The sequence below is a fragment of the Lynx rufus genome, unplaced genomic scaffold, assembly GCF_022079265.1.
Source record: "Lynx rufus isolate CCGP_SWC_20201006 ecotype Redwood Valley unplaced genomic scaffold, mLynRuf1.p SCAF_8, whole genome shotgun sequence".
NCBI classification, from domain to species: domain Eukaryota; kingdom Metazoa; phylum Chordata; class Mammalia; order Carnivora; family Felidae; genus Lynx; species Lynx rufus.
The window spans coordinates 30,528,182-30,550,007 of NW_025814896.1; the positions used below are offsets into that span (position 1 = coordinate 30,528,182).

General features: G+C 41.8%; 1 protein-coding gene and 2 long non-coding RNA genes across 3 annotated transcripts; 2 read left to right on the forward strand and 1 right to left on the reverse strand.

The window, feature by feature from the left end:
• Positions 1–1,319: 1,319 nt before the first annotated feature.
• Positions 1,320–2,992, reverse strand: LOC124503776 (uncharacterized). Its single transcript, XR_006960264.1, has 2 exons — positions 2,570–2,992; positions 1,320–1,998 (listed from the first exon to the last, which is right to left on the reverse strand). It is a non-coding gene; the product is annotated as an uncharacterized LOC124503776 (long non-coding RNA).
• Positions 2,993–3,239: 247 nt separating this feature from the next.
• LOC124503775 (pantothenate kinase 2, mitochondrial-like) lies at positions 3,240–9,504 on the forward strand. Its single transcript, XM_047069028.1, has 2 exons — positions 3,240–3,563; positions 9,465–9,504. Exons 1-2 carry the CDS (start codon positions 3,296–3,298, stop codon positions 9,479–9,481), a joined length of 285 nt encoding a protein of 94 aa, XP_046924984.1. The 5' UTR covers positions 3,240–3,295; the 3' UTR covers positions 9,482–9,504.
• A 111-nt stretch (positions 9,505–9,615) lies between these two features.
• On the forward strand, positions 9,616–19,836 carry LOC124503777 (uncharacterized). The gene is made up of 2 exons (XR_006960265.1): positions 9,616–9,658; positions 19,731–19,836. It is a non-coding gene; the product is annotated as an uncharacterized LOC124503777 (long non-coding RNA).
• Positions 19,837–21,826: the final 1,990 nt, after the last annotated feature.

The window sequence follows — 21,826 nt, forward strand, 5'->3', positions numbered from 1 at the left end:
CAAGAGGGCTGATCTGTGTAATAACAGGATATTGGATATTGCAATAGGGTGTTGCAGAAACGATGGCAGTATGACTTCCCAGGCTAGATCTTAAAAGATATTGTGACTTCTGCATGTTTTTCTTTGAATCACTAGCTTTGGGAGAAGCCAGCTGTCATGTTGTGAGGACATTCAAGCAACCCTATGAAGAGGCCCATGTTGTGGGAGCTGAGGTCTCTTGCCAACAGCCAGTACCAGCTTGCCAGTCATGTAAATAACCCATCTTGGAAGGGCACGCTCCAGCCCATATGCCCTCAACTGACTGCAACTTCATGAAAGGCCCGGAGCCAGAACGACCCAGGTAAATCACTCCCAAATGCTTGACCTACAAAAACTGAGATAACATATATTCATTACTGTTCTCAGCCGCTAAGTTTTGGGGTTATTTCTGACCTAGCAGTAGGCACCTAATATGGTAGATGTGTATTCTATATGATGTTTTGTCACTGAAATGGCTCTATCATTAGTGGCTCTATCAATGGCAAATCACTACTTTAGAATTTGATTAGTTCCTCTGAAGCTCTATGCTTACTATGACCTCTGTGCTTATTCTGATGTGTATACCAGAAAACTGGTTTCTCCCCAAGGGTAAAGTAACTGAGACAAATGGTAAAAAACTTAATGATTCTGTCCCTCTAAATGATGCTGTGTGTTATAATAACCACAGAGAAAAGGAAACCTTTTTTTTTTTAAATTTTAAACGTTTTTTTAATTTTATTTTTTGAGAGACAGAGTGCGAGCATGGGAGGGGCAGAGAGAGAGGGGGAGACACAGAATCCAAAGCAGGCTCCAGGCTCTCAGCTGTCAGCATAGAGCCTGACTTGGTGTTCGAACCCACAGACGGTGAGATCATGGCCTGAGCTAAAGTTGGACGCTTAACCGACTCAGCCACCCAGGTGCCCCAAAAAGGAAACCTCTTGTTACTTTCATTTGACTTTTTTTGGAAAAAAAAAAAAAAATGTAAGCTTAATCATGGGCTTCCTTGGTCCAGGACAAATCTTCAATTTTTAAAAAAATAAATGCCATATTTAAGTATAACACACATAGAGAAAAGTGCACAAGTGAACATCTTGATGAAATATTGCAAAGTGAACACACCCACGTAGCCATCACCTAGACCAAAGAAATTGAACCTTACCAGCCTTACAGGAGTCTAATCTGTTGCCCTCTCATGCCTACTCTCTTCCCTTCCCCCCACCCCCAAACACCATTTTCCTGACTTCTCACATCATTTATTAACGTTGAACTTCATGTAAATCATATGGTATGCATTCTTAGTGTCTGGTTTCTTTTGTTCAGTTTATTTGCATTTTTACTTTTAGGATTATAAACATCTTGCCTAATTGTCATTAGTATATGCTTCACCTGTTATTTTGGATAAACTTTAATGATAGCCACACACTGTAAGCTTACACCAGGGAATGAAGAAACATATTTATTTAAGATGACAAAAAGCCTTCCACTAATTTATTGGAATTTTACTGAATCTGTGCCTTTTGGTAACTGTAACGCAGAGGGTAGCTGAACTTCTCAGGAATCCAGGCTCTATCATTTAAGCTGTGTGCCTCTGGTTAATTTGCCTCATTATCCAAGTGTTGCTTGATGAAATGACATGTAAGGGCATTACGTACACTGCAAAACACACACACACACCCCCCAAAAAACCCCTACACCTATTTTCGGTGTCATTTTGATATTGGGGTTCATCTTGGCAGCCTTAGGTGATGATTCTTGATTCTTCAGGATGATCTATCACAGCTCAACAGGCTTGGAGGAAAGCTCCCTCAGGTCAAGGAGGACCAGATTGGTGAGGTGTAGGCAGAAAGATAAGCAATACTGGGGCCTGGGATTTTGAAGGCTAGCTACAGGTGTTCTTAGTTCTTGTAGGATCCATCTGGGATGGGTTCTTGCAGGAGCTGGGATTTCCAGAGTTTGGATACAGGGTTTCCAAGGTTATTCCTACAATGAGGGGGAACTAGTTTGGAGTGAGCCTGGCTAATTCTACTCAACAAGCAAGAGAGAAGCTTATCTTTCTCGTTTTGCGGGCTACTAGCAGTTATTACGGCAAAGGTAAAAAAAAATGAGGTCTATCACCCAAGGGACATTACAGTGTCCCCGGAGAGGCACTTAGGAATAATTAGCAAGAAAAACTAATAGTCCTGTTAAACTTGACGGATTGAGGGAGTGCCTTGAGGGTACAGAGCAAGGTGGGGTCATTCCAGGCTTGGATAACCTTTGGAGAAGGGATGGGTGGCAGGGCCTTAGGTAGGTGTGAATGGTCAGTATCTCAGGGCTGGAGGTGACTGTGGTCTCGCCCCCCAAAAGGGAGTAAGATGATTAACGCTCGCGCGCGCGCACACACACACCCCTTACAACCCAGGTTCCAAGGCAGCCACCAAATCCTTCTATGTCCCCCTAGTGCACCGCACGGAAAAGGATTCCACACTGTCCTTCAAAACGCAAACCCTACTCCCCGGCTCCCACACCCCCTCCTTCAGCACTGAAGGGTGGCGTAGGATTTATAACCCACCTCTTTCTTCCAGTTGCCATGGAGACCAGCCCCAGACCTTTCTTTCCTTCTGGTACCGGGTACGTTTCTCCAACGCAGGCGGAATGGAGGGGGCTTAGCCCAACCACGCCAGTGGCAGTGCTGGGGGAGAGGGTTAAAAAAAAGCGGGGAGGGGCTGGTGGTCTCGACGGCAGTGGCGGAACCAGGCCAAGGGACAAAGGCTAAATCAGCCGCGGTTCAAGCCCTTCGGTCTGCCAATGACTAGAGGCCAGACGCTGGGGGCACACTGCTGGGCTGGCGGAGGGCACGGGCAGGGGGAGAGGGATGCAGCAGCGAGGCGGGACTCAGGGGCAGGGCCCCCTGACCTGTCCGCCAGGGCGGGCGGGTGAGCCGGCCCCTCCACCCACACGTCCATTGGGCGGCGCCGCCATCACTCTCCCCTCGGCAACACCGCCTTCTTCACGGCCAAGCTTCGATCCCCTCCCCCGCCACTCTCCGCCCCGCCCCGTCCTGGGAGCCTTTCATTGGACGGACGCGCGGTCGATCCGCCTCGAGTGAGGGAGGCGATTGGACGCGAGGCCTTCGGGCCGCCCCCAGCCTATTTGGATTGGCTTGCTGCGCGTTGGCGCAACGGAAGAGGCGGACGGTGGAGGGGGGCGCCTCTGCTTGGGCTGGACTGCCGCGGAGGAGGCGACCAGGGTTTCGGCGCTGGGGGGCTGGCTTGGGCGGCAGCGGCGGCTGCTGCGGATGGGAGCGGGCCGGCTCGGCGTACCCATGGAGCGCCACGGCAGAGCGGCCGACACCTCCGCCTCGGCGGGGGAGCCGGCGCCCGAAGGGCCTGATGGGCGGCGGCGGGAGCTGCTGCGGCGCCGGGCGAGTAGCGCGTCGGAGCCCCCAGTCGGGTCCTCTGCCTCGGCTTCGGCAGAGGGCATTAGGCGAAACCGGCCCGGCTCCTACAGCGGCGCTCCCTCGGCCTCCCGCCAGCGCGTGGAAAGCCTCAGGAAGAAGCGGCAGCGTAAGTGCCCGGGGGGTCGTCTCGCGGCTCGCCCTGCCCCCTTCCGGCGCGGCCGCCGTTTTTCCCGCGCGCTCGTGTGGGGACAGTGCCCCCGCACGGTGGTCCTAGGTTGGTGCACGGGCTGAGTCCCGGCTGGAGGCCTCAGGTCCAAGTTTGGGGCATTAGGGTCCGGCCCCCGCCCAGACCTCGGGCGCAGTGGTCCGCCCTTGACGGTGGTGGAAGTGGAGCGTCTTTACTCAGGAACCTTTCTTCCTCTCCTTAGCTCCCTGGGCATTCTTTGCCCGAGAGTCACATGATTTTAGCGTCGAGAAGGCTTCTTTTGACTCATTTCCACCGCCTCCTTTCCCCCTAAATCCTTTGAATCCCCCGTGTCTGTTTTCCGTGGGTCCCAAAGAGCGGTGTCCAAGACGTTAAATCCCTTTAATCTGGAGATTTCGGCCTTCCTGGAAAATGGTTAACTAGCCCTTGAGTTGCTGCAGGCCTAAAACTGGATTCCGTGTTCTGTGCACTTAAGCTTTGGCTGCTTTTCTTCCCGTGAGAATTCGGGTCGTCTCTCACCCAGATATCTCTATTTTCTTTGCATCTATTTGCTGATACTCACGATTCAGGTCTGTAGCATTCTGGGCATTAAGGCTTTTTATTTTGAGGGAATCTCGCCTTGGCAGTTGCACATGCTCTTTCTGGAGATTCGGCTTCTCCATTTTCTTATCAGGCTTCTTTTCCTGCGTTGTGTTCTAGTCCATACATTTTCACCCCTTTAAAGGTCTTCAGTTAGCATCCTCAGTCTAGTAGCTATTGCTACTGTTGAAAGTATCCACTGTCTTAATACTCTAATATAAGCTTTATCATTTAGTGACATTTTACATATGGTTAGATTTTTGTCTTGCTGCCAAATTCCTCTTTCAGGAAATCAGCCTGTTTTAAATGTAGGTTATGAGAGTGAGGTCTTTATTGGATGGTCTTGTACCTCAGCCAGCCACCAGGTTGCTGTACTTTATCGTACATGATTTGGATGATTAAATGTTAAATGTAGCCCTGTTTTGCCGTGAAAAATTTGGGAGTCTGAATTATTTTGTCTTTTCCTGTCTTGAAAGAAATTTGGAAAACAGATTAACTGCTCTCAATCGATACCATGTTTAGAACCAGTTACCTGGTTTGTGTTTTATTTGAGAAGCACCTGATTTTTAAGCAATGCAAAACGTTAATGGTTTTGTACTACATCGTTAGAGATGGTTGTAAATTTCAGAGATTCACAGCCCTCTAGCCAGCTGTCTTTTAGCCATTGACCATAAGAATTCTAAATAAGTACTTTTTTTTTTATATTAAATATAATTTATTGTCACATTGGTTTCCGTACAACACCCAGGGCTCATCCCAACAGATGCCCTCCTCAATGCCCATCACCCACTTTCTAAATAAGTATTGTGTTTTGGGTGTTTGCAGAGGTCAGGCACTCTACTGAGAGCTTTAATAACTCATTAGTACTCATAACTTGTTTATTCCATTTTACAGATGAGAAAACGGGGGTACATTTGCCCCCTATCAAATGACTTGTGAGTAGTGGGATAGAAATGTAAATTCAGGAAGTCCAGCTCCATACATCCTCTCAACCACTGTGCTTTATTGAATTGTGTATATTCTATTAGCTGTTTCTTCATTGCTCTAAAGCTAAGCATAATTACTATCTTTTGTGTTCAAGACTTACTTGAGGTGAAAATTTCTAGCTACTGTGGAAGTACTTCCAAATTTTGAGCATAAAAATGACCTTGGGAGTTAAAAATGCAGATTCCTTGGGTCCAACTCCATCTTTTTGAATCAGAGTCTGGGGAGGGTTCTAAGAAGCTGCATTTTAACAAATTCCTCATATCATTTACATACAGCTGCTCAGAGACACCTGTGGAAAACTCTGGTTTAGATTGTATTGGGGGGTGGGGGTGGTATGTAAGGTGGTTTTGAGATGTCTTTTTATTTTTAGAGAGAGAGTGCACCTGCAAGCAGGAGAGAGGGGAGAGAGAATCTCAAGCAGGCTCCATGCTAAGACTGTGGAGATCATGAACTGAGCTGAAATCAAGAATTGGATGCTAGGGGCACCTGGGTGGTTCAGTTGGTTAAATGTCTGACTTTGGCTCAGGTCATGATCTCATGGCCTGTGGGTTCGAGCCCGTGTGGAATGTGGTGCTAACAACTCCGAGCCTGGAGTGTGCTTCATATTCTGTGTCTTCCTCTCTCTCTGCATTTCTACCACTCACTCTCTCTCTCTTTCAAAAATAAACAAACAAACAAAAAAAGAATTAGATGCTTAACCGACTGAGCCACCCAGGCGTCCCTGAGATCTCTTTTAAGGAACCAAGACAGATATTCATGTCGGATTTATTTATTTATTTACATATTTATTTATATATTTATTTTTGTTTTTATGTCTGATGTTTGTCATGGTTGCCTTTATTGCTTTCTCTGATAAATCATGAAAAGCCATCTCTCAGGTAATGAGACCTGCCAAAAAGGTTGTTTCTTTCTTGCATTTGTTTTTTCTGTTACTGTCCGGGGGTGCACCTGTTAGATGGAGAGGCAGCCTCTTGATTTCTGAACCCTCCAAGAATGGTTTCACCTCTGAGAGAATTCAGTAAAGACTAAATAAATCTCCGTATTTATTTTTGGTAAAGTTGGGTATAGGGTGGTGCCGTCTTTCTTTGGAGGTTAGAGAGCTTCATTCTGATGTCCTTAAACTACTTGTCTGAAGGTAGGAGACTAGATGTCATTTGAAACTAGAAGGAGCTATTCAGTTTATCTTAGGAATTCTTGTGGGCCCTGGTCATAGTCATGTTCTGCCACACATGTTCCCTAGAACAGTGTAATTCTCAAACCTGTTCCCATCCCAGACTTAGGCATTAGGGATGAGGCTAGGCATGTCTGTGTGTAAGAAGTTCTTTAAAAGTTTTAGATTAGGTAGAGTATGTCTCACAGGACAGAGAAATACCAAGTAAAGATTGATTTAAAATGATGGAAACCAGGGGTGACTGGGTGGCTCAGTCAGTTAAGTGTCCGACTTCGGCTCAGGTCATGATCTCACGGTTTGTGGGTTTGAGCCCCGCGTCAGGCTCTGTGCTGGCAGCTCGGAGCCTGGAGCCTGCTTCGGATTCTGTGTCTCCCTCTCTCTCTCTGCCCCTCTCCCGTTCCTGGTCTGTCTCTCAAAAATAAATAAACGTCAAAAAAAAAAAAAATGGAAACAAAGATGCTAATGATGGTAATGTACTGCTTACTTGTGTTAGACATTGTGTCAAATATGTTAAAAACCTATCATTGAAGTCTCACAGTTACCCTATGTGGTAGGTATTTTTTATCCCTAGTTTCCAGAAGAGGAAACTGTCAGTGAAATTTTTCCTTTGTCCATGGGCATGTAGTGAGTTAATAATGGATCTGTGTGATTAGGTGTCTGACTTTCAGACCCAGTGTTCTTGACTTTCCCTATTTTTGAGTGGGGGGAGGTACATGCAGTGTAACCCAGAGCAGTGGTTCTTACATGGAATTACTTAGAAGCTTAAAAAAAAAACACCAAAAACCCATTCAGGTCTGCAAACAAGTCTAAGAACATGCACCTGTTAATTTTTTTTAATGTTTATTTCTATTTGAGACAGAGCATGAGTGGGGGAGGGGCAGAGAGAAGGGGACAGAGGATCTGAAGCAGGCTCCATGGTGACAGCAGAGATCCCAGTGTGAAGCTCTAACTCACCGTGAGATCAGGACCTCAGTCGAAATTGATTGCTTAACCAACTGAGCCACCCAGGTGCGCCCCCCTGCTTTTTTAATGCATCTGTTAATTTTTAAAAAGTTTTACTGAGGCATAATTACATACAGCAAAATGTATACTTTGACAAATGTATACAGGTATGTCACAAGAGAACATGCATTTTAATCAAGGGTCCCAGATGTGCAGCAGATGTGTTAGAGGTGTGGAACCTGGGATGGGAGTATCCCATGTGGCTGGTGGATGGAGCTGGATTTTTGAAGGTGACTTCAAAGCATGAAGCATGTTGTAGCACTCCAGGGAGATCTTTGGGACACGTTGATTTTCGACTCCTGTTAGTTGTGGAATATCCTTAATTTCCATTGATCTAGAAAATAAAGCTTTTAGGGGTGCCTGGCTGGCTCAGTTGGTAGAACATGTGACTCTTGGGGTTGTGAGTTTGAGACCCACGTTGGGTGTTGAGATTACTCAAAAAATAAACTTAAAACTCTTTAAAAAAAAAAAAAAGTTTTTGTAGCTTGATAATGCCATCCTAGCAAATGGTTGCTTTTCCTTGGCTTTTGGGGAGCATCAGTGTTGGCAGAAAGGAATTGGTGCTGGGGCCCTGAGAGACTGCCCCTTATTAGGTGCAGTGTTTCATCTTCTGTTAGGGAATTAGGGAAGACTGCCCATTAGGAGCTCAGTAAAAAGATTTCTGTTGCTTCGTAGCCTATGTTTGAGGTACAGAATGGGAGAGGATGCTTTTTAACCTTTTTATCAACTTTAAATCTAAATGAAATCAAAGTAAACATGGTCCTTCACTTTGGTTGTTCAAAGAATGTGAAGCATTAAGCAGGGCCTAAAAATAATCCAAGTATGCAGCTGTGTAAAATGGTACAGTATGTTATTTTAGGGGCCATGTGTATTTAGGTAATATGATTGTTCAAACAGTGTTAGCATCCCTACCCTTTTTTTATCTAGGGGGTACCATAAAGGAGAAGTGATGTATGCTATTAAAAATCTTTTGGGGCACCTGCGTGGCTCAGTCAATCACCCGACTCTTTTTCTTTTTTTTTAATTGTTTTTATTTTTGAGAGAGAGAGACAGAGAGTGTGAGTGGGGAAGGGGCAGAGAGAGATGGAGAGACAGAATGTGAAGCAGGCTCCAGGCTGTGAGCTGTCAGCACAGAGTCTAATGCGGGGCTCAAACCCACGAACTGTGAGATCATGGTCTGAGCTGAAGTTGGACGCGTAACCAACTGAGCCACCCGGGAGCCCCAATTGCCTGACTTGATTTCAGCTCAGGTCATGATCTCACGGTTTGGTTCGTGAGTTTGAGCCCTGCATTGGGCTCTGCACTCATAGTGCCCCTCCCTTGCTAGTGATCTCTTTCTTTCAAAAGAAATAAGTAAACTTAAAAAAAAAAAAAATCTTTTAGGGGCTCCTAGGTGGCTCAGTTGGTTAAGTGTCCAGCTTTGGTTCAGATCATGATCTCATGGTTCCTGAGTTTGAGCCCCCCATCAGTGCAGAGCCTGCTTGGGATCCTCTGTCCCTCCCTCCCCCTCCCCTGCATGTGCGCAAATGATTTCTCTCTCTCTCTCTGTCTCTCCCTCTCCCTCTCCCCCCCCCTCCCCCCCTCCCCCCCCCTCAAAATAAACATTAAAAAAAATCTTTTGCTTAAACACATGTTAAAAGGAGAGAGAAGGAACAAGGCAATAGACTGTAGGCTGTTAGGACCTTATCAAGCAGAAAAGAATAGTTATTTTGGTCATTTAGAAGAACAGTGATGTTTCTTAGGCTTAAATTTATAACCTGGTGAATGTTTTTTCAGGTTCATACCTTGGGATATTTTTATCTTCAGGCACTGTTCATTCTCAGTTTATTATGTTCTTTCTCAGTGTATGTCAGCGAGACTGACCAGCATGTGAAAACTTCTCTTCTAAATAACAGCTTAAAGTTTGCTTTCTAAAAGTGGAAGCCATCCTTAGTTTTCTAGTAGTTTATTAGGTTTTGTCGGTCTATATTTCCAAAATGTAGAATTTATTATTGAGTCTACTGGTTTGATAATATATAATATTATATAGGCATCTAGTCCCCAAGTTAAAACTATTTTGAGAATAAGAATATTTTTTTTTTAATTAAAAAAAAATTTTTTTTTTACGTTTATTTTTCAGACAGAGAGGGACAGAGCATGAACGGGGGAGAGTCAGAGAGAGAGGGAGACACAGAATCTGAAACAGGCTCCAGGCTCTGAGCTGTCAGCACAGAGCCCAATGCAGGGCTCGAACTCACGGACTGCGAGATCATGACCTGAGCCGAAGTCAGACGCCCAACCGACTGAGCCACCCAGGCGCCCCAAGAATATTATTAAAGTAAGCCTTTTAATTGATGCCAAGGATTGCTGTCTAGATTGGCCCAGAGATTTGGGTTTGCAATATCTTAACCACATCGGTCTGGTAAAGATGTGGTTCATAGTATTGGAAAACAGCACATTCTTATACACCATTTATTTCCCATTTGAAAGCCTTTCAGTTGTTGAGACCTATTATGAGACAGACGTGGTGCTACAGATGGTTTTACATAAATAACCTGTGAGGCAGAGTTTAAATTCTAAGTCAAGTGTAGATTGTCTAGACTGAGTGCCTTGGAGGCCTTAATACCAGGATATATGTGAAGGGTTGCAAACAGACTAAAATATCTGTGAAATTAATGGAATAATTCAGTAATTGGAAGTGATGAATAAGTATTCTGTTGGTGAGATATGAAGACTGTGATGGTATAGCAGAAGTTCCTTTTCCCACCAGAAACAGTGTTTTGAACAAGGATTAGAAAGCTTATTCCAGTATTCATTATGTTATAGTATATGAGGCAGTCTGCAGTCAGTGATGGGAATCTAATCCCTTTGGGCAGTTGAATGTTTTGAAATAACAATTATATGGCCTGGCATAATTCTCTCAGCCATTATCAGAGAACATGTGTCTAATGGACCTCCTGTGCTTCTCAGTGTTTCTCAGTTCTTGGGTACGTAAATCGTTTGATGAGTAGTACAGAGAAAAATCCAGAAACCGTTAAAGTCTGTAACAAGCATATGAACTGAGCTCTGCCTAAGACTCCTTATTTTTCTTTATATATTGTTGATCCTCCTAATTTTTTAAAGTATGTGATTTTTATTAAACTCCTAATTTTATTTTCTTATTAACTCAAGGGTGTGTGTTTTGTGCTCTTAGGTTTGTATAGACACTTGTTGAAAATGCTTGTGAAAGGATTTAGGAAATCTGGGTTTGAGTCCCTACCTCTGCCTTTTCTTGATTGTGACCTTGGACTCTTGTGAACTTCAGTTTCTTAATCTGTAAAGTGGGATGATTATAGTACTTGCCTTATATGATCGTTGCAAACATTAAATAAATTTATGCAGTCAAGTGCCTAATAGAGTGCTTGACTGTTAATAGATAATCATTTAACACATAATAGCTATATATTAATGTTTAAATTTTTTAATCTAAGAAAATGGGAGTAAAGCTTAATTTGCTTTAAGCATTATAAAATCTTCCATTGGTCTTAGGTTTGTCCAGACCTTCAGATTCCAGTCCTATTAAAAAAAAAAGTTTATTTATTTTGAGAGAGAGAGGGAGAGCAGGGGAGGGGCAGAGAGAGGGAGAGAGAGAATCCTAAGCAGGCGCTCCACGCTCCCAGCACAGAGCGTTATGCCAGGCTCGAACCCATGAACTGTGAGATCATGACCTAAGCTGAAATCAAGAGTCTGACTCGTAACCACTGAGCCACCCAGACTCCAAGATTCTAATCCTATTGATGTGATATGTTTGTTGGTGGAGTGCTGTGTCTGTGGTAATTACAGGTTGGTGGCTTCCTAAAGTTGATGGTTAAAAGAATGGCACAGGGTGCCTGGGTGGCTCAGTTGGTTAAGCCTACGGCTCTTGATTTTGGCTCAGATCATGATCTCACCGTTCATGAGCTCGAGTTGGGCTCTGCGCTGACAGTGCGGGGCCTGCTTGGAATTCTCTTTCTCTCTTTTCTTTCTCTGCCCCTCCCCTGCTTGCTTGCCTGAGCATATGCCCACTCTCGTTCTTGCTCTCTCTCAAAATAAACATTTAAAAAAAAATGGCACTACAGGTCAGAAAATAGGAATCTAATCTCCTTGCTTCAATCCTATTTAGCACTATTGCTTTCTTGAGTGAAGAAACTTTTCTTATAGGTGCCAGGGACAGACTTTTCATGACCTGTGCCAGTTTGGGTCAGGCCTGTCATTGGGAATGGAATTTTTGTAGGTGTAAAAAAAAATTCAGGACTGTCCCTGCCTGGGACTGAGGTGGAATGGCTGCTGGGGAGTCAGCCATAGTGTTCTCATTAGAATTGCATTGACATTGTTAGGTTAACTTGGAGAATTGACATTTTAATAATACTCAGTGTTTTTTCCTGGAACAGGAATCTTTCTGCTGCTCTGATTTTCAGTACACTATTTAATAGCTATTGTACATATTTAGTACTAAGATATGTCTGTAAGTATTGTTATTTTTTGGAATCTAACGTGAAAACCATCTTTTTGCATTCCTGAGAAGAATATCTGTTGACTATGGTTAATTACTCTTACTGCACAACTGGACATTGTTTAGTAATTTAATGCATTTTGTTGTGAGATGTTTCTTTTCTAGTTTATTTTTTTCCAGAGAGAATGTGGGACTGGGGGGGGGGGGAGAGAGAAAGAGAGAAAGAGAAAGAAAATCTTAAGCAGGCTCCACACTCATTGCAGAGTCCAACATGGGGCTCAATCCCACGAACTGTGAGATCATGACCTGAGCCAAAATCAAGAGTGGGCTGCTCAACTGACTGAGTCACCCAGGTGCCCCTCTTTTCTAGTTTTGATATGAGGTTAGAATGACTTAGGAATCTTTTTAGATTTTTCTGTAACCTAGAAGCTCTTAAAGGTTTGCCTGGAAACCATTAAGGCCTGGTGCTTTTTTGTTCTTGTTTGGGTGAAAGATCTTTCACATCTTTTTAAAATTTTTCAGTGCTTTTGATTTGTGTTTTTGATCTTATTTTGAGCCACTTTTTGTACTCTATTTTTTCTTGCTAATTTTCTGGTGTACATTTTAAACTTATTATGAAATTGTACACTCACGTAGTCTCTGGTTACATACTCTTATCTTTGATTTTTCTTTTTTTTTTTTTTTTTTTAAGAAAAGCTATATCTTCTTTCTTTTTCTTGGATATACTTACCAGAAATTTGTCTTAGTTTTAATGGCTTTTTCAAAGCTTGATGTTATTGGTCAGCTCTCCTGTGGTGTTGTTCATGATGATCATGTTTTTCTAATTTCATTTACATCTCTTTAAAACATTTTTTTCTTTTTTTAATGTTTATTTCTGAGAGAGTGTGAGTGGGGAAGGGGCAGAGAGAGAGGGAGACATAGAATCTAAAGCAGGCTCTAGGCTCTGAGCTGTCAGCACAGAAGTTGGACATCCAACCAACTGAGCCACGCAGGCACCCCTACATCTTGCTATTGTTCTTAATAATTCCCTTCTGCTTATTTTGGATCTAATTTATTCTTTTTCTAGTATTTCAAATTGTGTGTGACATTTCCCTTTTTATTCAGGTTTTCTTTTTTGCATCCATTTGATAAACTTCTAAGGCCAGAAATTTCCCTTCGGGTACCATGGAGGGTGTATCTTACTGATTTTGATACATAATGTTCTTATTGTCATTCATCCAAAAATAAATTTTGTTTTGATTTCTTCTTTTATTTCAGAGTTAAAAGAAGTGGGTTTAAAAATTTTCAGGTGGAGAGATTTATTTCTTTGTGTTTGTTGGATTAATTCATAATGTTGAGTTATTGTGGAAAGTGAATGTGGTTTGTTTTTGTTCTTTGGAGTTTGAGGCTCTTTAAGCTTGTGCAGTTAATTTGTATGGTTTATAGGTATTTGAAAGGAAGGTGTATTTGTTTTTTTTTTTTTATAGGGTTATTTATGTTTCATAGATTCACCTTACTAGCTTTATATTCAAATCCTCTATACCTTTATTTTGTGTGTGTGTGTGAGAGAGTACAAATTTCTGATACCTGTGTCACTCTCACGTGTAGATTTGTCAGTTTCTCCTTGTTTTTAATATTTTTGAAGCATTTGTTAGGATCACATCAGTTCTACTTCTTTTATAAAGCTCATGATACAATTTCTTTTTATTCCCTTTTAATCCTTTTTGTTTTGAATTTTATTTAGTCTGCTAGTATTGTACTTAATTTCTGTTAACATTTGCTTAATACGTGGAGTAGCATTATTCAGGAATTCATTTTGCTTACCCAGATTCAAGTATATATATATTTCAAGTCTGTTAAATAAATGGTGCCAGTGATTCTACCCACCAATTGGTCAGTGAATGTATAATGGCAAGTGAGTGTAAGATGGGAGTTGTGAATCCTATTTCCTTGGTAGATAGCTGTTTGGAGGGGCACCTCTCACGTGAGCAAAGTAGTCCCTGTTAAGTGCGGTACTGGTCTTGATACATAAGGTTTGACTTTAACTTATCATGGTTCCTAAATATGTCACCTGTTCTATCTGGTATATCCGTCTCCAGTGAGGTGCTTAAGATTTTGATTTGAGTATTTTTGACTGAATGCTGTTTTCATCTTAAAGCATCCAACTCTTTATGATAGGACTCTCTCGTGTGTGTTTTGCCATATATTTACCTCAGTCTACTTGTATTATCTTAAATGTATATATAATATATAAGCAAATAATCAAATTTCTTCTGTAGAAGGGTAATTTGACCTATTAGTGATTACTGATGTATTTGTGTTCATTCCTGTCCTTTTTTGTTTTGTATTTGCCATATTTTTTTTCTTTGTTTTTGAACTGATTTGTTTCCATAGTTGTTTGGAGGTCATCTGTTCATTTTCTTTTCTTCTAGAGTTACCTGTACATTTTTTGATGTATTTAAACTATCACTTTTTTCTTCTTATTTAGAATTAATCAGAATTTGTATCTTCTTTTCCCTATCAAGACAGAGCTACTGTTTGCTTCACTTGTCTCTCACTTCCCTTTTCAGCTTCCTATGTTGAAATCATATATTTTAGTTCCAGATTGCTGATTTTTCAGAAAGTCACATGTATTGTTTCCTTTGCTGATCATTGTTTCTTAAAGCTCATATTTGGATGCTTTTAAAATTATATTGGAAGGCATTTACTAATTATTTCAGAGAAGGTCCTTTTTTTTTTTTTTCTTTTCAGAGAAGGTCTTTGAGTAGTAAACACTGAAGTTCTTTCATGTGTGAAAATTTCTTTTGCACTCCTCCTTGAAAGCTGATTTGGCTGGATATGTTTCAAAGTCTTTTTCCTTGTAACTTTGAAGCTAGTGCTCCATTATCTTCTAGCATCTATGTTGCTGATAAAAAATCCATTTCCATCTTTATGTGATTTATGTATCTTTGTAGGAATATGCTTTTGTCTTTGGAAGTGTTTAGGATTTCTTGACATTTCAATAGGATGTGTCTAAGTCTGTCTGTCTGTTTGCCACTAATTGGTTCTGCTTGACACTTAGTGAACCCGATGATTTATGTCTTTCCTCCTCTGCCTTCCCCAGGAAATTTCTGGGACTCACAGAAGTTATGGTTCTGTATTTCTATATATATCTACTTTTCCTTCATACCTGAGAGGATTTGGGGAGAATTTCTTAGTTTTGTTTTCCATTTTTTTCTTTGCCTATTTTGCTGTTAAATACATCTTTTGAGCTTTATTTTGGAAATAGATTTTTTCCTTTTTCTTATTTTATAAAACTCTTTATTGAGGAACAATTTACATACAAGCAACTGCATCTATTTAAAGTGTATAATTCCATGCATTTTGACAGATATATAGACACACCCATGGAGCTCTCCCTTCACCTCCAACAATCAAGATTTGGGTTACTACCAAATGTCTATCAACTGATGAATGGATAAAGAAGATGTGTCCCCCCCCCCCCCCCCCCGCCCTCAATGGAATACTACTCCACAGTGAAAAGGAATGAAACCTTGCCATTTGCAACAATGTGGATGGAACTGGAGGACATTTTGCTAAGTGAAATAAGTCAGTCAGAGAAAGACAAATATCATGTTTTCACTCATTCGTGGAAGTTCAGAAACTTAACAGAAGGCCATGGGGGAAGGGAAAGAAAAAAATACATGAATAGTTACAAACAGAGGGAGGCAAACCATAAGAGACTTTTAAATACAGAGAACAAACTGAGGCTGGAAAGGTGTGGGGAGGCTGGGGGGTGGGGAAAATGGGTGATGGACATTGAGGAGGACACTTGTTGGTATGAACACTGGGTGTTGTATGTAAGTGATAAATCATGGGAATCTACTCCCGAAGCCAAGAGCACACCGTATACACTGTATGTTAGCTAGCTAACTTGACAGTAAATTACATCTATATTTAAAAAAAAGTTTTGGGTTAATACAGAAAGTTTTCTTCTGCTCCTATAGTCCTTCCCTCCACTCCCTCCCCCAGCCTACAATCTACTTCCTATCAAATGCAGAAATGATTGCTTTGCATTTCCTGGAGTTTCATATGCGTGGAATCATATAGCATGTAGCCTTTGTGTGAGGCTTCTTTTACTCAGCCTGTTTTTGAGACTGATCTCTGTCAAGTGTATACTAGTTTGTCCCCTTCCCTCTTTTTTTGGTTTCCAAAGCTTCACAACCCCCAACTAAGAAATTAACACTGATACAGTTCACAGACTTGACTTAGACCAAACCAGTTATACAAAAACTCTTTTGTGTATACGTATTTAGTTCTGTGTGGATTCGTGCAGTTACAACCACAGATGGCAGTCATTGCTTAGTTTCTTCTCATTTTACCCCTGAGGATAATTATGATTCTTTTTAAGTCTCCTGTTTGTTTCTGAAACTCTTTCTAAAGATGTTTAGTTTCTCGTTTTTGTGGTGTAGATATCCCTTTTGGTGATTCTAATTATTGAAGTGATTATCTCTATTTTGAGGATTGCTTTTCTGTCAGTGGATGCAGTATCTCTTTACCTATTTCTGAAGGTGGATTGTAGGGATATATGTCCAGATACATGTCTCCTCATTTCTTCTGGGGTGATAGTAGCTACTTGGGTGGGTGCCATTCTGAGTCTTTGGCTGAAGTGCTTGTGTTTAATGAAGACTTTGCCTCTGGAGGGGTGGAGGTGTGGGGAGTGGTTCTCAGTAGAGGGAAGTGGTTGGTCTGTTCAGTTGCACCAGATGCATTCCCCACCAGATCACCCATGACCACCAGAGCCTGTCCCTGTTTCTCCATGGCAGCCACTCCTATGTACAGCTTGATGGAGCACCTGTGTACTCTCCCAGCCTTCATAGCTGCTCCCAATTTTTATTTTATTTATTTATTTATTTATTTATTTATTTATTTATTTATTTATTTATTTTAGAGAGAAATTGAGAGCTTGAGTGGGGGAGAGGGGCAGAGGGAAAGAGAGAGAGAATCTCAGGCAGGCTCCCTCCTCAGTGCAGACCCAAAGAGGGGCTTAATCCCTGGGATCATGAGTTGGATGCCCAGCTAACGAAGCCACCCAGGCACTGTTTGTTTGTTTATTCCCAGTTTTTGTTTTGCTTTGTTTTTTGTTTTGTTTTTATAGCATTCTTCTTTTTAGGGTTCTGGACAGTTACTGCCCTTATCAACTTAGTTTTGCTGATCCTATCGTTTCTTGTTTACCGGAATTATTTTGGAAAATAATGCATCAGTAAATCTGTATCTTTAGTCATTTCTGCGATCTAAGCTAGGAGGGCAAGGCAGTCTGTGCAGTCCATTTTGATCTGATCTCCTGAAGCTATTTTTTGGGAAGGATTTTTTGGGAACAGATATTAACTCTAAAATATGTTACCATAAAGTCCTTTGAAACCTTTTATTTTGGGGACATCAGGGTTTGAGAAATTGACCACTGGAGCTTACATGTTACGTAAGGTTGGGAATTTCCTCTATTTCTAGTTTGCATACTAAACCAGAGCTCTGAAAAGTTTCAACATTTCTTCTTTGAGCCAAGAGGAAGGATGTAGATTTTCATTCTCAATCTTTTTTTTTTTCTTTTTTTCAAAGTTGAGATTCATGGGTAGTCATTTTGTTGTTTTGTAATATTTCATTAAAAAATGAATGTGTAGTTTGGACTTATTTGTGCAAGAGGGCTGGGTTGACTCAATATTTTGATGTTTTTCTTCCTGATCTTTGTGACTTTTTTTGAAATAATACATTTTTTTTTATTTTTATTTTTGGGGCAGAGAGAGACAGAGCATGAACGGGGGAGGGGCAGAGAGAGAGGGAGACACAGAATCGGAAACAGGCTCCAGGCTCCGAGCCATCAGCCCAGAGCCTGACGCGGGGCTCGAACTCCCGGACCGCGAGATCGTGACCTGGCTGAAGTCGGACGCTTAACCGACTGCGCCACCCAGGCGCCCCTGAAATAATACATTTTTAAAAATATGTTTTTTATTTTTATTTTTTTAAATTTACATCCAAGTTAGCATACAGTGCAACAATGTTTTCAGGAGTAGATTCCTTAATGCCCCTTACTCATTTTGCCCACTCCCCCCCCATACCCTTCGGTAACCCTCTGTTCTCCATATTTAAGAGTCTCTTAATGTTTTGTCCCCTTCCCTGTTTTTATATTATTTTTGCTTCCCTTCCCTTATGTTCATCAGTTTTGTATCTTAAATTCTTTGTATGAGTGAAGCCATATGATACTTGTCTTTCTCTGACTGATTAATTTCACTTAGTGTAATACCCTCTAGTTCCATCCACATAGTTGCAAATGGCAGGATTTCATTCTTTTTGATTGCTGAGTAATACTCCATTGTGTGTGTGTGTGTGTGTGTGTGTGTGTGTATGCATATATATATACACACACACATAAAAGATAAAGATATGTATATATATACATATATACACATTTATATACATAAAAGATAAAGAAGATGTGGCGTGTGTGTGTGTGTATACACATACATGTATGTGTATACACACACACACACGCCACATCTTCTTTATCCATTCATCCATCGATGGACATTTGGGCTCTTTCCATACTTTGGCTGTTGTTGATAGTGCTGCTATAAACATTGGGGTGCATGTGCCCCGTTGAAACAGCACACCTGTATCCCTTGGATAAATGCCTAGTAGTGCAATTGCTGGGTCATAGGGTAGTTCTATTTTTAATTTTTTGAGGAACCTCCATACTGTTTTCCAGATTGGCTGCACCAGTTTGCATTCCCACCAGCAGTGCAAAAGAGGTCCTCTTTCTCCGCATCCTCGCCAACATCTGTTGTTGCCTGAGTTGTTAATGTTAGCCATTCTGACAGGTGTTAAGGTGGTATCTCATTGTGGTTTTGATTTGTAGTTTCCCTGATGATGAGTGATGTTGTGAGCATGTTTTCATGTGTCGGTTGGCCATCTGGATGTCTTCTTTGGAGAAGTGTCTATTCGTGTCTTTTGCCCATTTCTTCACTGGATTATTTGTTTTTTGGGTGTTGAGTTTGTGTGATAAGTTCTTTATAGATTTTGGATATTAACCCTTTATCTGATATGTTGTTTGCAAATATCTTCTCCCATTCTGTTGGTTGCCTTTTAGTTTTGCTGCTTGTTTCCTTCCCTGTGTAGAAGCTTTTAAAAAAAAAAAATTTTTTTTTAATGCTTATTTTTATTTTCGAGCATTTTGAGAGAGCATGAGCAGGGGAGGGGCAGAGAGAGAGGGAGACACAGAATCAGAAGCAGGCTCCAGGCTCTGAGCTGTCAGCACAGAGCCCGACATGGGGCTCGAACTCGCAGACCACGAGATCATGACCTGAGCCGAAGTCGGATGCTCAATCGACTGAGCCACCCAGGCGCCCATTGTGCAGAAGCTTTTTATTTTGATGAGGTCCCAATAGTGCATTTTTGCTTTTGTTTCCCTTGCCTCCGGAGACGTGTTGAGTAAGAAAGTTGCTGTGGCCAAGGTCAAAGAAGTTTTTGCCTGTTTTCTCCTCGAGGATTTTGATGGCGTCCTGTCTTACATTTAGGTCTTTCATCCATTTTGAGTTTATTTTTGTGTATGGTGTAAGAAAATGGTCCAGGCTCATTTTTCTGCATGTTGCTGTCCAGTTTTCCCAGCAGTATTTGCTGAAGAGACTGTCTTTATTCTGTTGGATACTCTTTCCTGCTTTGTCAGAGATTAGTTGGCCATATGTTCGTGGGTCCATTTTTGGGTTCTCTATTCTGTTCCACTGATCTGAGTGTCTGTTTTTGTGCCAGTGACTTTTTTTTTAAAGTATTTTCCAGATCAGACAGAATCCTGTTTCTTTTCCCAACGCCCTTTTTGTTTCTCTAGTCCTTGGAAACCTCAGGGTATGAATAAATTGCTAATCTAGTACGTATGTGTTTAGTTTTCAGAAAAAAAAAGTTGTTCTGACTTTTTTTTTCCTTTCCCATTTAGTTTTTCCATGGTTTGGCTTGGATATTGGTGGAACCCTGGTTAAGCTGGTTTATTTTGAACCCAAAGACATCACTGCTGAAGAAGAAGAAGAAGAGGTGGAAAGTCTTAAAAGCATTCGGAAGTACCTGACCTCCAATGTGGCTTATGGGTCCACAGGTATTCGGGATGTGCACCTGGAGCTGAAGGACCTGACTCTGTGTGGACGCAAGGGCAATCTGCACTTTATACGCTTTCCCACTCATGACATGCCTGCTTTTATTCAGATGGGCAGAGATAAAAACTTCTCGAGTCTTCACACTGTCTTTTGTGCCACTGGAGGTGGAGCGTACAAATTTGAGCAGGATTTTCTCACAGTATGTATTTTTTTTAGCTTACATACAATTTATGGTAATCTGATCATTAAAAATAATACCAATAGCAAGTGGTGGAATCATTTCCATTTCTAATGGAACTTGAGTTTTCACCCGATTAAGATTAGAGAGATGTAAATTGAGTCGCAGTCTGGAGTTGCCATCTAGAGATTATAATAAAGCTGTGATAAGCAGTCTGAGGAACTACCTACGAGGAACAGGTCATTAGGTCTGAAAACTATGAGGGACGTCTGGCTGGCTCATTTGGAAGAGTGTGTGACTCTTGATCTTAGGGTCATGAGTTTGAGCCCCATGTTGGGTATAGAAATTACTATTAAAAAAAATCTTGGGGCACCTGAGTGGCTCAGTTGGTTGAGCGTCTCACTGTTGATTTAGGCTCAGATCACAATCCCAGGGTCATGGGATCAAGTCCTGTGTCAGGCTCTGTGCTGAGTGTGGAGCCTGTTTGGGATTCTCGTTCTCTCTCCCCCTCCCCCTCTTGCCTTCTGCCCTTCTCCCCTGGTCACTCACACTCTTTTTCTAAAATAAAAAATGTTAAAAATCTTGAACAGTGAGATTGGAAAAACAATTTTGGGGCACCTGGCTGGCTCAGTTGGTGTAATATGTGACTCTTGCTTTCAGGGTTGTGAGTTCAAGCCCCACATTGGGCATGGAGCCTCCTTTAAAAAAAAAAAAAATTAAAAAAAAAATGTCATTTCATGTCATAAAATTTTTTCCAGGGGCGCCTGGGTGACTCAGTCGTTAAGCATCTGATTTGGGCTAAGGTCATGATCTTATGGTTCATGAGTTCAAGTCCCACATTGGGTGAGCTCGAGTCTTACTTCTGGTGAGTTTGTGCCCTGCATCGAGTAAACATGAGCCCTGCTTTGGGTGAGCCCTGTTTCTCTCTCTCTCTCTGCCCCTTACTCACTTGTGCCCTCTCTCTCTCTCTCTCTCTCTCTCTCTCTCTCAAAAAAATTGTTTCCAATTTCGTCTACCACATAATTTCTCTTGTCCCCCTCAATTGTTTCCTGGCAAGGTTACTATTAAAAAAAACAAGGAACGCTGGTCCAAAACAGTGGCCTTTTGGTCTCAGGGCTAGTCTGAAATGGTTAACAGCAGAGCCTTCTCTCCCCAAATGCCTTCTGATGTGTACTGTTCTGCACTCTTGTTATATGTGTCTCTGAATCATGTCTGGATGCTGGGGGAGTGCCAGTGGGTGCCTGACTTTGTTTTCATTTAGTAACACTGTGTGCAAGGCCTTGAGGCTAGGTCCATTGAGGGTGGATGTGGTTGTGGGTAGGTGGGAGAGTAGACAAGTGAATTGGCCAAAACTCTGACTTTCAGGGTCAGAATAGATTGAAAATATCTTCAGTGACTATGGTTTTTTAAAAAAAAAAATGTGTGTGTTTATTTACTTTTTGAGAGAGAGAAAGAGAGAGACAGGGGCGAGCAGGGGAGGGGCAGAGAGAGGGAGACACAAAATCCAAAGCAGGCTCTAGGTTCTGAGCTGTCAGCACAGAGCCTGATGAGGGGCTCGAACTCATGGACTATGACATCATGACCTGAGCTGAAGTCAGACGCTTAACTGACTGAGCCACCCAGGCATCCCCAGTGATTGTGTTTTTAATGCCACTAATGAGAATGTTATTCTAGAGATTCTGCCTTTGCCTTTGTTGTTTTACCTTTCTTTTTTTCTCCATGTGTCATTGTGTGGTTTGTGACATCCTCTTTCTTTGTCTTCTT

Coding starts and splice junctions, on each gene's coding strand:
- LOC124503775 (XM_047069028.1), top strand. CDS start 3,296: ATGGGAGCGGGCCGGCTCGGCGTACCCATGGAGCGCCACGGCAGAGCG.